General features: G+C 32.4%; 1 protein-coding gene across 2 annotated transcripts in view; it reads left to right on the plus strand.

Annotated features, from left to right (window-relative positions):
- LOC130895396 (uncharacterized) overlaps positions 1-15,235 on the plus strand; it is a 279,662-nt gene extending 264,427 nt beyond the window's left edge. For both annotated transcript variants that reach the window (XM_057802646.1, XM_057802647.1), the window contains 3 exons: positions 1,290-1,668; positions 7,427-7,767; positions 8,466-15,235. In XM_057802646.1, the coding sequence (XP_057658629.1) occupies positions 1,290-1,668; positions 7,427-7,767; positions 8,466-9,345 (1,600 nt within the window). In that variant the 3' untranslated portion in view covers positions 9,346-15,235. The remainder of the gene's footprint in view (positions 1-1,289; positions 1,669-7,426; positions 7,768-8,465) is intronic.
- Positions 15,236-15,643: the final 408 nt, after the last annotated feature.

The following is a 15,643-nucleotide window of genomic DNA, read 5'->3' on the forward strand; positions in this document are numbered from 1 at the left end:
CCTTGGAGTAGCAGGATGAAACATGTAAGAGTCAGCAGATATTTGATAGGGATAATATGATGGGTATATAAAGTAAGACGAGAATCTGCAAAGTATGTATGAGACCTATTCTCCCGTATGCAATGAAAATTAGAGCCGAAACAACAACAACTAAAAGAATAATGAGGACGACTAAAATGTAAAAGCACTTAGCAGACCATCAAAAATATTGCATGGGAACTGAAGATGGGAATTAGACAACAGAATAGGACTTTTTATGTAAGAAGCAAACAAATGCAAAGAGTGAGTAAAACCTGAACTTCTATAGGTTATAGTGCTCGAGAAAGACGTGTCTTGGTAGCTGTTTCCACAGGCTTTTACTTTTCCAAAAAAATTAGTCCCGATAAATTGAAGTTCTGGGAATCTGCAGACGAACTCGGTGTTGATGAGCCTGTCGAGTAGGTATTGTTGAAACTACTCTAGGCTGAATTATGTTGGACAGATCATAAGAGCATTTGCCGTGGTATTAATGGTGACAGAGTCAGGTCGACAACCTTTCTTCTGTGCTCTAAGCTGTCCAAGTTTCTAGTCAATTCTGGATCGCCCATAAGTCGAACTGCATTCTTCTTTATTGAGTCGACCATCTTGTGGAGAATAAAGCTTTTTGGTCTTGAAGAGGGCTCCAGGTTTTGTTTAGGTTAGGTTAGGGAAGAAGACTAACATTCCGATTATCATATCTCATAAATAAATAAAAAATCTTCCACAATTTTCAGAAATAACCTACAACGGTTTGTCTACAAGCGCCATATTTAATCGCATGTCTTAGAGTGCCTCATGGAACATGACGTCAAATTGAAAACACTTAAACACAATAGATAAAACAGAGACTTACTCTTTTTTTGAAAGAAACATGTCTTTGATAATTTCAATCTTCTGTAGCTTTGGAACTTTTAAATGAAGAATCACGCAATTTGGACGGTTGTTTTTGTAAATTAATAAATCCTATAAAACGGATCATATATACAAGGTATCCTTCGACAAGGATGATAATCTATCAAAGTTATTTGAAATGATTTCTGATCGACTTATACAGATGGCATGTATTATTTGAGAACGTAATTGAAAAATTGGCAATAACAGAATCTTTTTTCTTTCTATTCTATACTCATATTTTCTCCACCTCTTAATAAAAAGCAAATTTGCTACGTTTCATTTTCGACCAACGATCTATTTTATCTGATTTGTCTCGTAATTCTGCCTTGAGGAAACCGAAACTCATTTCATATTCTTACCCTCTATCTATATTACAGATCACCAGGCAGATGGCAGTACAAAACCACTTCGAAGCCCCGGGTAACTATCCGAAAACAAAACACCGACGAAACGGCAAACAATAACGAAACTCCCGGGATATCTTCTCCTATCCCGCCGTCATCAGGACAGGAAGTTTCCCGCTCTCAAATCAACGATGTTGTCACTCCCCAAGCCCGATCCGACGATGTAGATAGCCTCGAAGAATCTGAATCAATTGCTTCAATAATTGATGACGAAAGCGCTACAGCGAATAAACTTGACGCCATTTCTCCGGCTTTTCCAGTGGAAACTATTAAAGTCGAAATTTCCACCCCTTCAGATTTTGGAGATATCTACTACGAAATAGCGACTATCAAAACACCATATACTTTCCAGGTAAACTATTTTTTTATTTCATTATGAATAACAAAGAAATTGCTAGTTTCTCATTATCATATACAGTATATGGCACATTTTACAAATATTTAATTCACTTCATAGAGCAAGTAAATAATTATTTCAGTTTAATTACTTGCAAAATAATATTGTAATGTATTTTTTAATTATTCATACGATTTCTATTTGTGGGGTGAATTAATAAACACTGTCTCTTACGTTCTCAATTTATTTAAATACCTCAAATTACACTTAACTCATTTATATAATTCATTTATCACTATCACTTGACTAATTTAAACAGTTTACTCAAACTTTTTGATACCTTTCTATTTCGGTTTGCTCACTACGACTATTTATTATAAACTGAACTCGACTGCGCTAAATGAACCCGCTTATTTATCCAAACGTATATCATGAGAATTCTGGGAAAATAAAGAAGCAAAACAAATAAATAAATAGACCTTCCTAGAAATTATTCAAAAGAAATGTAAATAAACCGCTCGCTATCAAAACGGATATAAAAAAATAAACAATAAACGGATTCCGCGATGTATGAAAAGTAAGTCAAAGGCGCTGCGCGTGCCTTCGTCGAATTTCAAAGTTTCAATACATCTAGGCAGGGCCGGCTGTAGGGCGAAGTCAAGTTCGTAACAATATACTCCTAGTATCTTCTTTGGTTATTTTAGTCAGTTGTTACTTTTTCCAACAAAAATAAGAGTTCGGCGTTTTTTCATCCGCCAGCTAGCCATTTTTTGATATGGTTTATTTGGTGTCATAGGGTAGGTATATTGATAAAGAAATTCTAACAGATACAAAATTATCCAAATTGAAGGGACAAAAGCTCAAATGGATGCAAGTATGTCAAATGCAGCAAATTCGTATACTTTTTTCAAACACGTGGTGTATTGTTATTTTGATACAAATAGGGACGAATAACATAAAAAATCAGTGAAAAGAACCAAGAGAAAAACTAAAGAAAAAGAAGAAATGCCAAGAAGAAGCCCCTCTACCTAAAAAGAAGACTGAAAAAATACTGAACCCTCTGCTTAGGCTATCACTACAGTAACACCCAAGGTGAAGTTAACGATTAGTCTCTGAGAACGATAACATGGTCATCAGAATGAGGAAAAATTTTATTGGAGAAAAATCGTAGAAAGAAAAATGGAGTTTTTGAGAACTGATTCCACTATTTTAAAAAGGATATAACTTGCAATAAAGCACCAAATTTGAATCACAATGATTAGACAAACAATAGCGAATAGAAAGTTAAATAATACCAACAGGGCTTCAAAAAAGGGAGATCCACTGGATACGCAATACACATTTTTTGTTTTGACAAGACTAAGAAAAGAGTAATGAATGTTAAGTTTCGTTTGAATTATTAGAATATGATGAAATTGGTCCACGTATAAATTGAACATTTAAAAGTATACCAGGTGCCATTGAAGTGTTAAAAGGTTAATTAGGTATGCTCCTAGCTTTATCTGGAATAAACTCATCTAAAGAAGATAAAGAGAACTACGAAAAAGACCTATTGTTCCATATCCATTGCTCAACATATTTTGAAACTATTGAAGACAAATCATATACTTAATGTGTCGAATTCTTTAGCTTCTGGAAAGATGATGATTATTTGCAAACTGAAGGAGTCATGGAATTATTTGCAAATTCAAGTTTTAAAAGACTCATCTACTGAAGATAATGTGTGTAATTGTAGATAATTAGAAATGTGACTATGGTATTTTTACGAGAATACTATTTTTTGTTCAAATGGAGCTGGCTAATGATGGAATGACCAGAGAGAACAGTAAATTGTGTGCCTTGGAAAAAGTTCTGATCAATGAAAATAAAAACTTGAGCATTGAACGGCAATAAGTTCAGAAGTAATTGTTCATAGTCCATACAGAAAAAAGAATAGAATGAAAATATTATCATTTAACTAGACACTGAGTGAGCCTAACTATGTCGGAAAATCACCAGTATTAACTACTACAATTCATTATGACCACTTGTACATTAACGTGTATCTGATCATGTTTGATCAGAAAAGATGTCTAAGATATTTTTGATTTTTGTTCGTGAAGTTATAAAAGCTTCAGGAAGAGGAACTAGTTCAGTAAGAGCTTATGTATATGAAGAAACTAATGAATACGGAATGGTCTGCTGTTTCCAATATGTGTGGTGTGTTTCCTCAATTACCAAGAATAACAAACAATTTATCCTTAGTATGAGCAATACAAGATAGAAAATACTCATTGTGTACAAAAAAGTTCTCTTGGGAAGTCTGATAATATTATGTCCTGGAAACATAAAATCAGTCAAATTTTCTTGATATATATTTCTGTTTATCAAATGAGAACTATAAATATTTTTTTCTATGAGGATTGATCACATTTAATTTTGATTGATAACTTTGTAGCGTTATAGAATTATATATCTATTTTTATATGATATTTTGTCGGACTGGAATAAAATGTACAGTACTAGAAATTTTTATCTCTAATTCACATTTGAAAGGATATCATAGGGATAACTGTAGCCCTTTTTTTTCAAATAAAATGTTCAATCCAGAATTGAAAAGTCACATCAGATTACTCGTGTCAAATTTTCCGAGAGCACGAGCTTCAACTGCTGCTAGAATGAACTTGTTGGGGAGATTTTTAGTGATTTCATAGGGTTATTGAAATGCCTCTATGAAACGGTTAGGTGAATATCATACGGAATAATTTATCAATAACAAATAGTTTGTCCTATTTTTTCACATTTTGATCATGATATATAGATTAATGTTTTTGTTTCGGGAAACAAATAACTTTTATGAAATATATATCACGAAAACGTAATATATACAATTTGTTTCTCTAGTTTGAAAAATAATAAATATTCGGAATATGAAAATGTCTTTGATCGAATGTTTTCCAAAATCTATTTCACTCTAATTTCAAGTTCCACTGAAGAGCAGTGTTTATTGAACGGTCAAATACAGATTTTCAAAATATTCTCACTATAAATACTGAAGAAATAAATTTCATGTCATCAAATATTAATCCGACTGAACCGTTTGTTTAAGAATACTCATAATCAACCATTAACATTTTCCATAAAATCTTTTATACCACTTTTGAAATACATCAAGCCTGCTTTATTATTCACTCTTCCTTACCAGCCTGAAAATCTACACTTTTTGAAAGTGCTTATTTCCATTCTCCTTAAAAATTTATCATTTTTTAGTAATCGCTTATTATCTACAGCGTATAAATTCCCGAAAAAAAAAGACTCGCTTTTTTACCGTGAAAAATTCACTCCAGCATTTTAAAGAGAGGAAATCGGATTACCGTGTCATCAATTTTGAGGAGAAATTCTATTTATTCTTAATTTCAAGTATATAGAATGAGTAGGTTACTCCCCTTCAAAGTGAATTTTAGATGAAGAGGTATTGGCGGAAAAATCGATGGTAATGAACATATTCTACGTGAATACTGAATGGATGTGCTTGCATTCACAATTTCAAGTCAGATTATATTTTTCTGTTTCGTATTTGAATTGAAAGAAAATGGGATTTTCACTAAAACGAGGCATATCAATTCGAAGAAAAGTAGTCAGTAGATTTATCTATGGTATAATCCAATATTTCATTCACAACAATGTATAAAAAACATGTTCTGCAAAAGTAATGCTCTATAAATAGTTAATTATGGATTTTTCATTACATTATGGTAAAGAAAAGTCAAATATCATTGTTAATGATGGAATAAGTAGGGATAGGAGGAAAAAAGCTATGAGAAATATGCGAAAAAGCATGGACAAAGATTTTAAAACAGTAGGGATAATATCCCATGCTCCTTACAAAAAATGGAGCAAATTATAGATTAATCTATTAGCTCATTCAAATTCTTAACCGAAATTTAAGGAACAAGAAAAAAATAATTAGAAAAGTAGTCAGTTTGAACTCGTACAAACAAACAAGCAAATATCCATATATCAGATAAAACGAAAAATGCAGGAGTAGAATCACGTCTAGCATACATATATTCAGGAGAAGGCTTCGATACTGTAGACTTAGAAAAAATACGGAAAGAAATAACAATAGGAGTGTGATTCTGTAGGTCTTTAGATGACAGGTAACTTAAGGGATTAGAACAGTCATGTCAAAGATACGGCCCGTGGGTAGCTTCCGGCCCCTTGGCCGTATCAATAAGGCCCGCGATCGCAATTTGACACAGAAAGAAGAATAATGTTCTTTAGAGCTCTTAGATTCCTGATTTAAAATCATTAGGCACAGTGAACCAAAAAAAATTGGATGAATATTCTCTTCTGCAAAATTTACTTACGTAATTCATTCAACAATCGTTTTGACTTTCACAAAATGAATGAAATGGAAATCCCAATTTTCAACAATTCATTCAATTTTGAAGCTTCACAGGCACCAGTTCATTTGCAAATGGAGTTGATAGATCTTCAATGGGACAGTATTTTGAAAGAAAAATTTAATTTTATACACAAAATACATGAAAATAAATAAGAACAAACATCGCACAAGACATACGAATGAACATATCCAATCAATTCTCAAAATATGATACCTGACATCAATGAGCTTGTCAAAAACAAGAGAAGTCAGGTATCTGGATCCTCGATTTCAACATAATTACCTAACATCTTTTTTAACAATCGCATATTATAAACTTAAATAATTCAAAAAATGAAATGTTATAATAATTATAATAATTCAGTCCATTTTTATTTTCAATTTGACCCACCTACGAATTCAAAATTTAATATATGACACTCTGCAAAATTGAATTTGAAACCTCTGGATTAGAGCATAACTGAATAACACTATCCTCGAATATAGACTCTGATTGAGTTACTATTATCACAAAGTAAACAGTGATTCATATCACGATTATCTATCTAAATATGAATGTATAAAACAGTAGAATCAGCATGAAGACTAGAAAAATACTTTATTGATCACAGAAGGATAATAGGACGAAGCTGAGGAAAAACGCTTGAGGACATAAAATTATTTGCCAAGAATCCCAATCTAACGCCAAGATAACGCAAGAAGAAGAATAAATTCTGAATTCTGTCACTTACGAAAAAAGCCAGTAGTAAACATAAGAAGAAGTGAAAGTTATGGTAATATATGCGAAATGTCGGAGCAAGTATATAGAAAAAAATTAGAAAAGAAGTTGAAGAAAATAATTCATTGATGACTATGAAGCAAATGTCAACAAAGATTAAAATAAAATACTTGGTGAAAATACTGAAGCAAACAGTCAATTTCTCAGTGCGAAGAGAGAATAATAGAATATATTTTAACGTACATAAATGAATGAGATGAAAAAAAAACGAGAAATACTGAACACACTGTTTACACTTTCACTCCTCCATCACAATTACTGTCTGAAGCGCGTTTTGATAACCAACTTATCGTCTTCATAGACTTTATGGAAAATTCTTAAGGAATTGTGAGAAAGGTGACAATTAGCAAAATTCTTGAAGAGATGATAGATATAAGTAGAATAAATCATAGAAATAGATTGAATTCCATTGAACGTGAGGTAAAGGGGAAATAAAAACTAAACTTCATCGCTTTTTTTCTATCGAATATTGGTAAATATAAGTTTTTTATTTCACGAAGTAATAACAAGTATTATTCATCTATTATTGTCATTTAAAAAAAAAAAAAACAACAAAATATCACTGCTTGGAATATTGATTCCAACTAATTATATAACTTTTGTTTTAGGTGGGTAACGTAAAAAATACCAGATACGTAACCGTCACCTCGACATTCGAAAAGAGCTTCGAACGTTCAATCGACCCAACCCCAAAAGCAGCCGAACCCCTAACGGAAAACATCCTAGCGACATCGAGCAATTACGCCAAAGACAACAATTTCTTGGATTCGAGCATAGCGACATTACCGCCTCTATATCTTGCATCCGATATGGAAACCCCGCCTCTAGAAACGCTTACGGAAACCTTCAGCACGACACAGACGATGTTAAAAACACACATTTTGCCGGTTGTTCGGCATGGGAATGACACCAGTAGCTCGACACTAGTGCAGACCTATTTTGTAACGAGGTAAGTCTTAATGATGAGCTTTAGTTGTTAATTGGGAAGCGCACTTAATTGCTGGAACTCATCCTCCGCTCTAATCCGGAATAGAAAGCAGAAAGCAATGATAGTCTCGGAGTAAGAAAGTTCATGAAACAGAATGTTGTTCTCTTAAATTTTATTATGATTACATTTTGAATGGCTCTATATTATTTTGGTATTGGTTTTTTTAGTATAGTCATATTTTTAGTAAGAAATTCGTAGACTGAATTGTCTTACAGATATTATAAATTGATACCCTCTATCTTCATATTCACATTCGATCATGAAATTTGAATAAATTCTTTGTCGAATTGAAAAAAGATTGGAAATTGAATGAAGATATATGATTCTAATTTGGTTTTTTTTGCTTGAAACCCAAAATCAAGAAGTACCTTTTGCTTGGTTTCTTTTTGAAAATCTGTTTGTGTCAAGTACCTCACAAAATAATATATAATTTGTTATACAGGGTGTTTAAAAAAAGTGATTCCGTCTCTAGAATAGATAGAAAACTGAGAAATATTTGGGGTTTGCTCAGTAAAACGCCCTTTATTTTGAATACGTAAATTTTTCACTGAGCAAACCTCAAAAATTTTCAGTTTCTTATCTATCCTAGTGAAGGCATCACCTTTTTTGAAGCACCCTATAAAGTGACAGAGTATTTATATAATTTATTTTTGTTATAGATTGATTACAGCCACGAAAACTTTACCACCAATGGAAGCTTACCATTTCATTCCCAGCAAGGTGTTAAACGAATTCAATAGTCATCTTGATGAAGCAGGTTCAGAGCTTCACCTGGAACTCGAATTTGGTGATCAAAATGATCAAGATGAAGGGTTAGTCAGAAAAGTATCATTGCCTGCAGACTTAGATCTAGCAAATATAGGATCTAACTTCGATTTGTCCGATGTTGACAAATCTAGAATATTGGAAGCACATGTTAGACCTAAAAAGGCGCAATCTCCTATAAAACCTCCGATAAATGAATTACCTAATCAACAAACGCCAGTAAGTCCGGATCAACTACAGCAATTAGCTTTGTACAAATTCCTGAATCCACAAGCCGCAGGTGCAGGTCAAGTAATAACCACATCAAAACCAGTGCTAAAAGTGGAAACCTTATACGAAACTTTCATTTTACCTGTTACTCAAGGCCATAACACTATCCAAAGTACTATTTCTAGATTGAAAGGAACTATCACTAAAACAGATTATGAGTACGGTACTAGTACTATTGCTCCAGCGTTCCCACAGATACCTCAATTACAACCTCAAATACCTCAGCTTCCTCAAATACCTCAGCTCAATCCTTTCTTACCGCAACCGCAACCTCAGCTGGTCGTAACTTCCTCCCCTATCGTGCAAAGTACTATGGTTACTCAAACCAATAGTAAAGTTTTGAAATTAACATTTGGTGCTAAGACAGCTCACACTACCATCTATTCTACAACAGTAATACCAACTGTAACGACTTCTTATGTAACAGCGTCAATTCCCGTACCCACCGCTGCGTTTCCCGGATACTTCCCGGCTCCTTTTCCAGGTTATCCTTATGTAGGATAAATTAAGGCAGTTAATTTAATTCACTAGTCAAATAATTGATGAACATAATCATGTTTTCCATTATTCTTTGTTATGTTTCCGGTTGTTTATATTCTTTTCGAAGCCCTGATAATCAGTTACCTAAAGATATATACATTTACTCTATCAACTTCTCTAAAACTGTTGATTTCTCTCCAAATAGTCATGTAGTTAGTTCCTTCTGCAAAATCTATATTATTTTCCTTGTAAAACGAAACACAAATTTCTACGTAATTGTTGGTAATCATTCTGGTTTAGACTCATAAATATCAAAAAACATATTTTCGAAGTAAATTGTATTCAATAAATTATCGATTTTGCATTATACATTCGGTTAAATGGAATGTGAAACAGATGATTTTTAATGGACGGGTTATATAAATCGAAAGCATGAACATAGGAACAGCAACATTAACTCTTTACATCATGAATTGTACATATACATTTATCATTTTCTCGGTGTATAATAGACTTGTTTCCATTTATAAATTGAGGTTATCTCTCAGTTGAAATATTTTCCGCGAATATTAGAGCACCTTTCACCAAAAAATCAAGAAACAAACACATTTGTAATTTGGTTTCAATATAGAAGATAGTGACCAAATATAGAATACCATTTTGTTTATGTGTTAAGATATAGATATTGTAAAACAATTTTTTTTATCCATATATCAGTCTAAAATTATTTACAGTCTTGTTATACTTTAATTTAAAATATAAAATTTTCACAAAAACAAAATCAACATAAAGGTATACAAACATGGAATAGGTACCCCAATATGGACTACTGTGAAACTATACATAATAAACCATAACTTTTATGGGATGCTACAGTAATTATGGTCAATTTTAAAAAGTACTAAAAGTTACATATCCAGATATAGAATTCTATACCTGCGCAATCACCATAAACCCAAAACCCGCCCTCGAGACATTTGATCCATATCCCTCCACGAATATCTTAATAAAACAGGCTGTTACAGAAAATACACTCTGCATCTTCTGAGTCAGGAGCTTTCTATCCAATGGCGACATCAGGCTCACTCTCTTTATCAAAGTGTATTTCTTCTTCATCATTTGAATCAATAGGACTATTATTAGATATGTAGATTTGTATCCACCCCGATCGATGTACAACACCTACGGCGCCTCTCATTATCTGTTCGCTAATATTTTTTCTGGGATAAATGATGTAAGGAGGCATAGAATGGCCAGTAACTTTGATAGCAATAACTATTGTCATTAATGGGCCTCTTTGAGCTGAAGTGAAGCTATTTATCGTTTTCCTTTCTGAACGGTACCTTGGAGTATCTTGCTTTGAACTACTGTCAGTCCTGATTCATCAACGTTATATATGCTATTCGGAGTATAGTTGTCCTTAGAGTAAACATATTCAAGAAGATCAGAAAAGCGTCTATTTTTTCTTTACAGAAACCAAATGCTCTTGCATAAGATGTGCCAGTGAGTCTTCTCAATGAAAGTTTCTGCTAATTACGTTTCAAAGATAGCCTTAGACACCTTTTCCCATCCATTCCGGAGTTGCCGAAAGGATTTTCCAAATCATTGCGTTTGGTACGCCATTTTGCAAACATCATTCTTCGTCAAGCCATGAAACTTGCTCTACATCTTTAAAATATATTCTAATAGAAGATTTTCTCCCTAATTTAGTGGCTGTAGCGTCTTCTGAAGATAGCTGGTTTTTTCTAACACAATCGAAATAAAGTGGTGCCTCGAAATCCATTTTTTCTCTGTAACTATTCGTATAGCTTTTGTCATGTGATCTGTGTCCGTTTTCCTTTTGAACTCGGAGACTCCATTCTAAAAGCAAAAATTTAATTTGAAATTTATCCTCTATTTTATAGAATAGTCCATATTTAGAACCCACGGACAATCCATATTTAGAAATTTCGAAGTAATAACATTCAATTTTTATTGTCAACACTAATATAACCCAAAAAAATCATATTGTCCACTTCTTCAGTCTTCTTAAATTTGGCCTGAGTGGTCGTAGGAAAATAATTCTTACGTACTCCAAAATCTTCTCTCACAGTGTCAAAACAAAACACTTTCACCACGGCCACAAGCGTCGCCCGATTGTAAAGTCAAAACATGTACGCGTGTATAATGAAAGAAAGAAACTAAAGATCACTATCTTTAGCAACTAGTAGTATTTATTTCCAAGAAATGGCGGTATTCCATGTTAGGGATACTATTCCATATTTAGTCACTTTCCTCTAATGGTAGAATACTACTGACACTTGAAGTAGTACAACCGTTCCACACGTTTAATGGAAAATTAAATTTTGAACGTGAGTGTTTGTTGCTTGTATTCAACAGTTTATGTTAATTTTCGAAGAATTAACTTTTTTATATATGAATTTATATGTAAACAATTTCATACTCTCAGATTGTTTGTCCCTAGTTAAGTTAGTTATATTTTTTATACAGTTTTTGTTTATGAACACTTAAAAGAACTGAGAACTCAACTTCAACAAAACGTATTTGAGTTTTTAATGTATATTGTTTCTTCTAGACTTTGTATTCAAAACGGTCTTCTTATATAAAAAAAAACTGGTATCGTAGACTTCTAAAAGTCTCTTGTATCATTGGATACAACTCAGTCATTCTGACGCCTACGGATTATGAACAATAAATTCACTTGGAATTGTATATGGATAGCAATAATTGCTTTTCCATGCACGTATTGATTTTGAATAACGAAAAAATACGCAGGAAAACTTCACTGTAAAGTTACGTTGGTAATTTGAAGTAAGATACCGCTTGGGAAGAAGAAAAGGACAAACTTGTGCAATCACAGTTGAATTTTCAAGTTAAATAGACTATTTGGAGTAGATAAGTATTTTGAAAGCGAATCAGAGAGGAAAAGAAAACGACATTGAACATTTACGGACTACATATCATTCAATATTAATAGGAAATATACATAATGTATTTTAAAATTAAGATAATCACGTGAAACAACATTCATTCGTGCATACAAATTGCGAATAATAAAATTTTGAAATGAACTATGAGAGAGTTCAAATAATATTTGTTTTGAAACTGCAAAAGAGTAGGACAAAGAAACATAGTGGAAATCAATAAAATCTAGCAAAGGAATGAAAACTTCACACCCCATGGGCTTAACACCTCTTCTATAATTTCTATTTCTATTTCTAGAGACTTCCCAATTCCTAAATTTTATAATTATCGAAAAATAATTCATATACACAGTATGGTGCTAATGAAAAGAACAAATTCATTATTTCGTAAGCCGGTGACTGAGGAAAAATCCTGGACCCCTTTTTTTAAACAGGCTATTCGTTAAGTGGGTGTTGTGATAAATTATTTGAAAGTTCTTTTCAATACCTATTGAGCCACATCAATATATCTGAGTAATTGATGTTTATATTTGTCTAAAAAATTGATAAACTTCAATTTTTAAAATAAACAACCTAAATCAAGTGCTCAAATTATTAATCTTCAGCTGTAGTTCAATACGAAAGACAAGTCGTGATCCCTTCTCGAACCTTCTCTATAACTTCCGCACTTATTCATGCAACTTCAATACTTATCCTTTTCTTTAGCTGCAATATTTCTTGGTTTCTTGTGGTCAAACTTATCATTATTAGGCTAAAATAATGGCCATACTTTTTCGAAGAAACCTTAACAGGTTCGCGATGCTTACAATTTCCTCAAAACTTCTTGATCCTCGAATTGAACCGGTTTTTTCTATGAAGAAAGAACTTATGGCTGCAGTGATATGATGCGCCTTCATATCATGTTTTCTATCACTTTCTATTACTTGAACAACGTTGTTCCAAATTAGTAGATAGATCGTAAAGGAAGAATAGAATAGCCGTCTAGGTCACCTAATTCCACTCCTCTTGATTCCTTTTTGAAGGGATACTTGAGAAGCAGAGTGTACCAATATAGACCACAAAATATCATTGAACTCAAAGAAAGGATACGTTTTGAGCTGAAACAATTGGAGCACTTAGTTTAGGTTTCGTTGTAATCAATGGATGAAAAAAATTATTCTAATGAGGAAAGTTTATCACTTTTTAAGACAAATATAAACATCAATAACATATAGATATGACTGAATAGGTATCATGATGCTCACACAGATGACGTCAAAATAAAAACATATCCCTACAAATCGCGTGTTTAGATATAAAATCCGACTTGCTCCAAGATTTTTTCTTAAAATCGCCGGATTAGGAAATAATTTATTTATTCTTTTCACTTGCATCATGAAGTATATCGTCGTATACTTTGGCCTTTCAACTCACTAAACATGATTAGCAGCGTAGTTTTAAATGGAGCAATGGAGAAATATAGCACTGATCATATTGGCTGACTTCACTCGTGAAAATTTGAATGTGAAGTCATAGCGCAAGTATGTGGTGACCACTCAATTTTGTGATGTTCACCTATCCATTTACTATACTTAAAATCATCCCTTTCTGCTACTTCATGAGGCAATGAAGCCTCATCTTTTTGAAATTATATATTCACTTCATTAAAACAGTTACTAACACTTAAAATTTTGGAAAATATCAAATTCTTCTACATTTTCGTCAAAATTTGTTTCCGAAAGTGATTCTATTCCATATGACTTTTGATTATAATCAATTTTGAAAAAAGAATATTCTAGCATCATTTTCTACGAATACATCCAAATTTCTACGATTTTGTGGATGATATTTGGCAATAAATCAAAATTTTCTTCTTGTTCAATTTTGATCTCTCAGTAAATACTATAGGCATTATTAACACGTTGAGTCCCAACCAATATTGATAAATTTTCCCATGGGCCAAAAAAGGTGTTCATGTTTTCACACTTTAGAGAAAATGATGTTCTTTGTGTGCGGTTCATAGGTTGCCTCTGGGCAGGTAAAGTTTAGCGCTAAAACTTCCTCCAAGGCCCAGAGAGGTGCTATGGACTGCACACAGAAAATATTATTTTTGTAAAGTGCATATCCGAAATAAATTATTTCAATATTTTTTTGAGGGACTTGCAAAATAGAAAGACAAAATTTTGTTTGCTTTTTATCCTTTGAACGATAATTCACACCTTTATGTGAAGTGTACAAAAATGTACGATATGTTTTGAAAAATATTATATCAATATCAATGAGATCAATGAGAATTTTAATCGAATATTATTTGAATTACAGAAAACAAAAAAAAATATGAAAGGTGAGGTTTTCTATTTGACAATGTGAAAAACATTTAAATACGGTCCCTTGGGCCGTGGAGTAGGTTGGAATAGCACCGCTCTGGGCTGTGGGGAGAGATCAGTTGCGGGCTATGAACCGTACCGGGGCTCAACGTGTTAAATACTTTTGTTAAGGAAAAATTGATAAATTCAAATTATTAACAACGCCCATTGAACTAGAGGAAATTATAACCACATGAAAGCTTTTTGTTGGTAAGAAGGCAACAAATAGGTTAGTAGATAGAAAAGATTTTTATATGAAATTTTTTATGGGTAGTTATTATCTCTACAGGGTTGAATATTGAAGATACAATTGAATAATTTCATTTTAAAGTGTCGTTCCATAAACAAAAAGTAACATTTTTCAGGAATGCTCATTTTTTTTTCATAATTCCCTCAAAATATCAAATAATTAGTGACTCTTTGAGACGTATGAAGGTACCGAGGACAAAAACAAGTCTATTTATTATATTTTTGAATTGTAAACTAGATTGTATAGTTAGGTTTAAGATTAGAATAATTTTGTACTGATGTTAGCATTTAATTTATTGATCGTGCAAATATTATTTCATAAGTTCATTGTACATTTTTAGTAGTAGATTTTTTTATAACTTCTTCACCTACTCTTAATAAAGTTTGATAAAAGTATACAGTTTTTCACTACCTGTCCCATCACCATTTTCAAAATTAATACGTCAGATTGGTAACTATAATATGATGGAATGATTTAATGAGTAACTTTCTGTTGATTTAATAAAATTTTGCTAATAAATTTTAGTTCCAAAAGTGTCTTGTCCTCAAAATGTAAGGTTATTGATGTTAACTTTTCCATAGAGACGTGATTGAAGAATTGCACAATAATATTTCAAAATTTGTCTGCATCTTATTCGTTTAGCAAGAAACCTGATCTGTTTGATAATTTGCGGTCATCAAATTTTGTAAACAAACTATGTTTGACCTATGAATAAATAAACTCAATGTTCATTTTCTGTTTTAGACCTGTTCTAGTGAGAGTATTTGATTTTTACACAGTGACGATTAGGGTGAAATTTGCGG

Source organism: Diorhabda carinulata, chromosome 6 (genome assembly GCF_026250575.1).
Source record: "Diorhabda carinulata isolate Delta chromosome 6, icDioCari1.1, whole genome shotgun sequence".
Taxonomy (NCBI): domain Eukaryota; kingdom Metazoa; phylum Arthropoda; class Insecta; order Coleoptera; family Chrysomelidae; genus Diorhabda; species Diorhabda carinulata.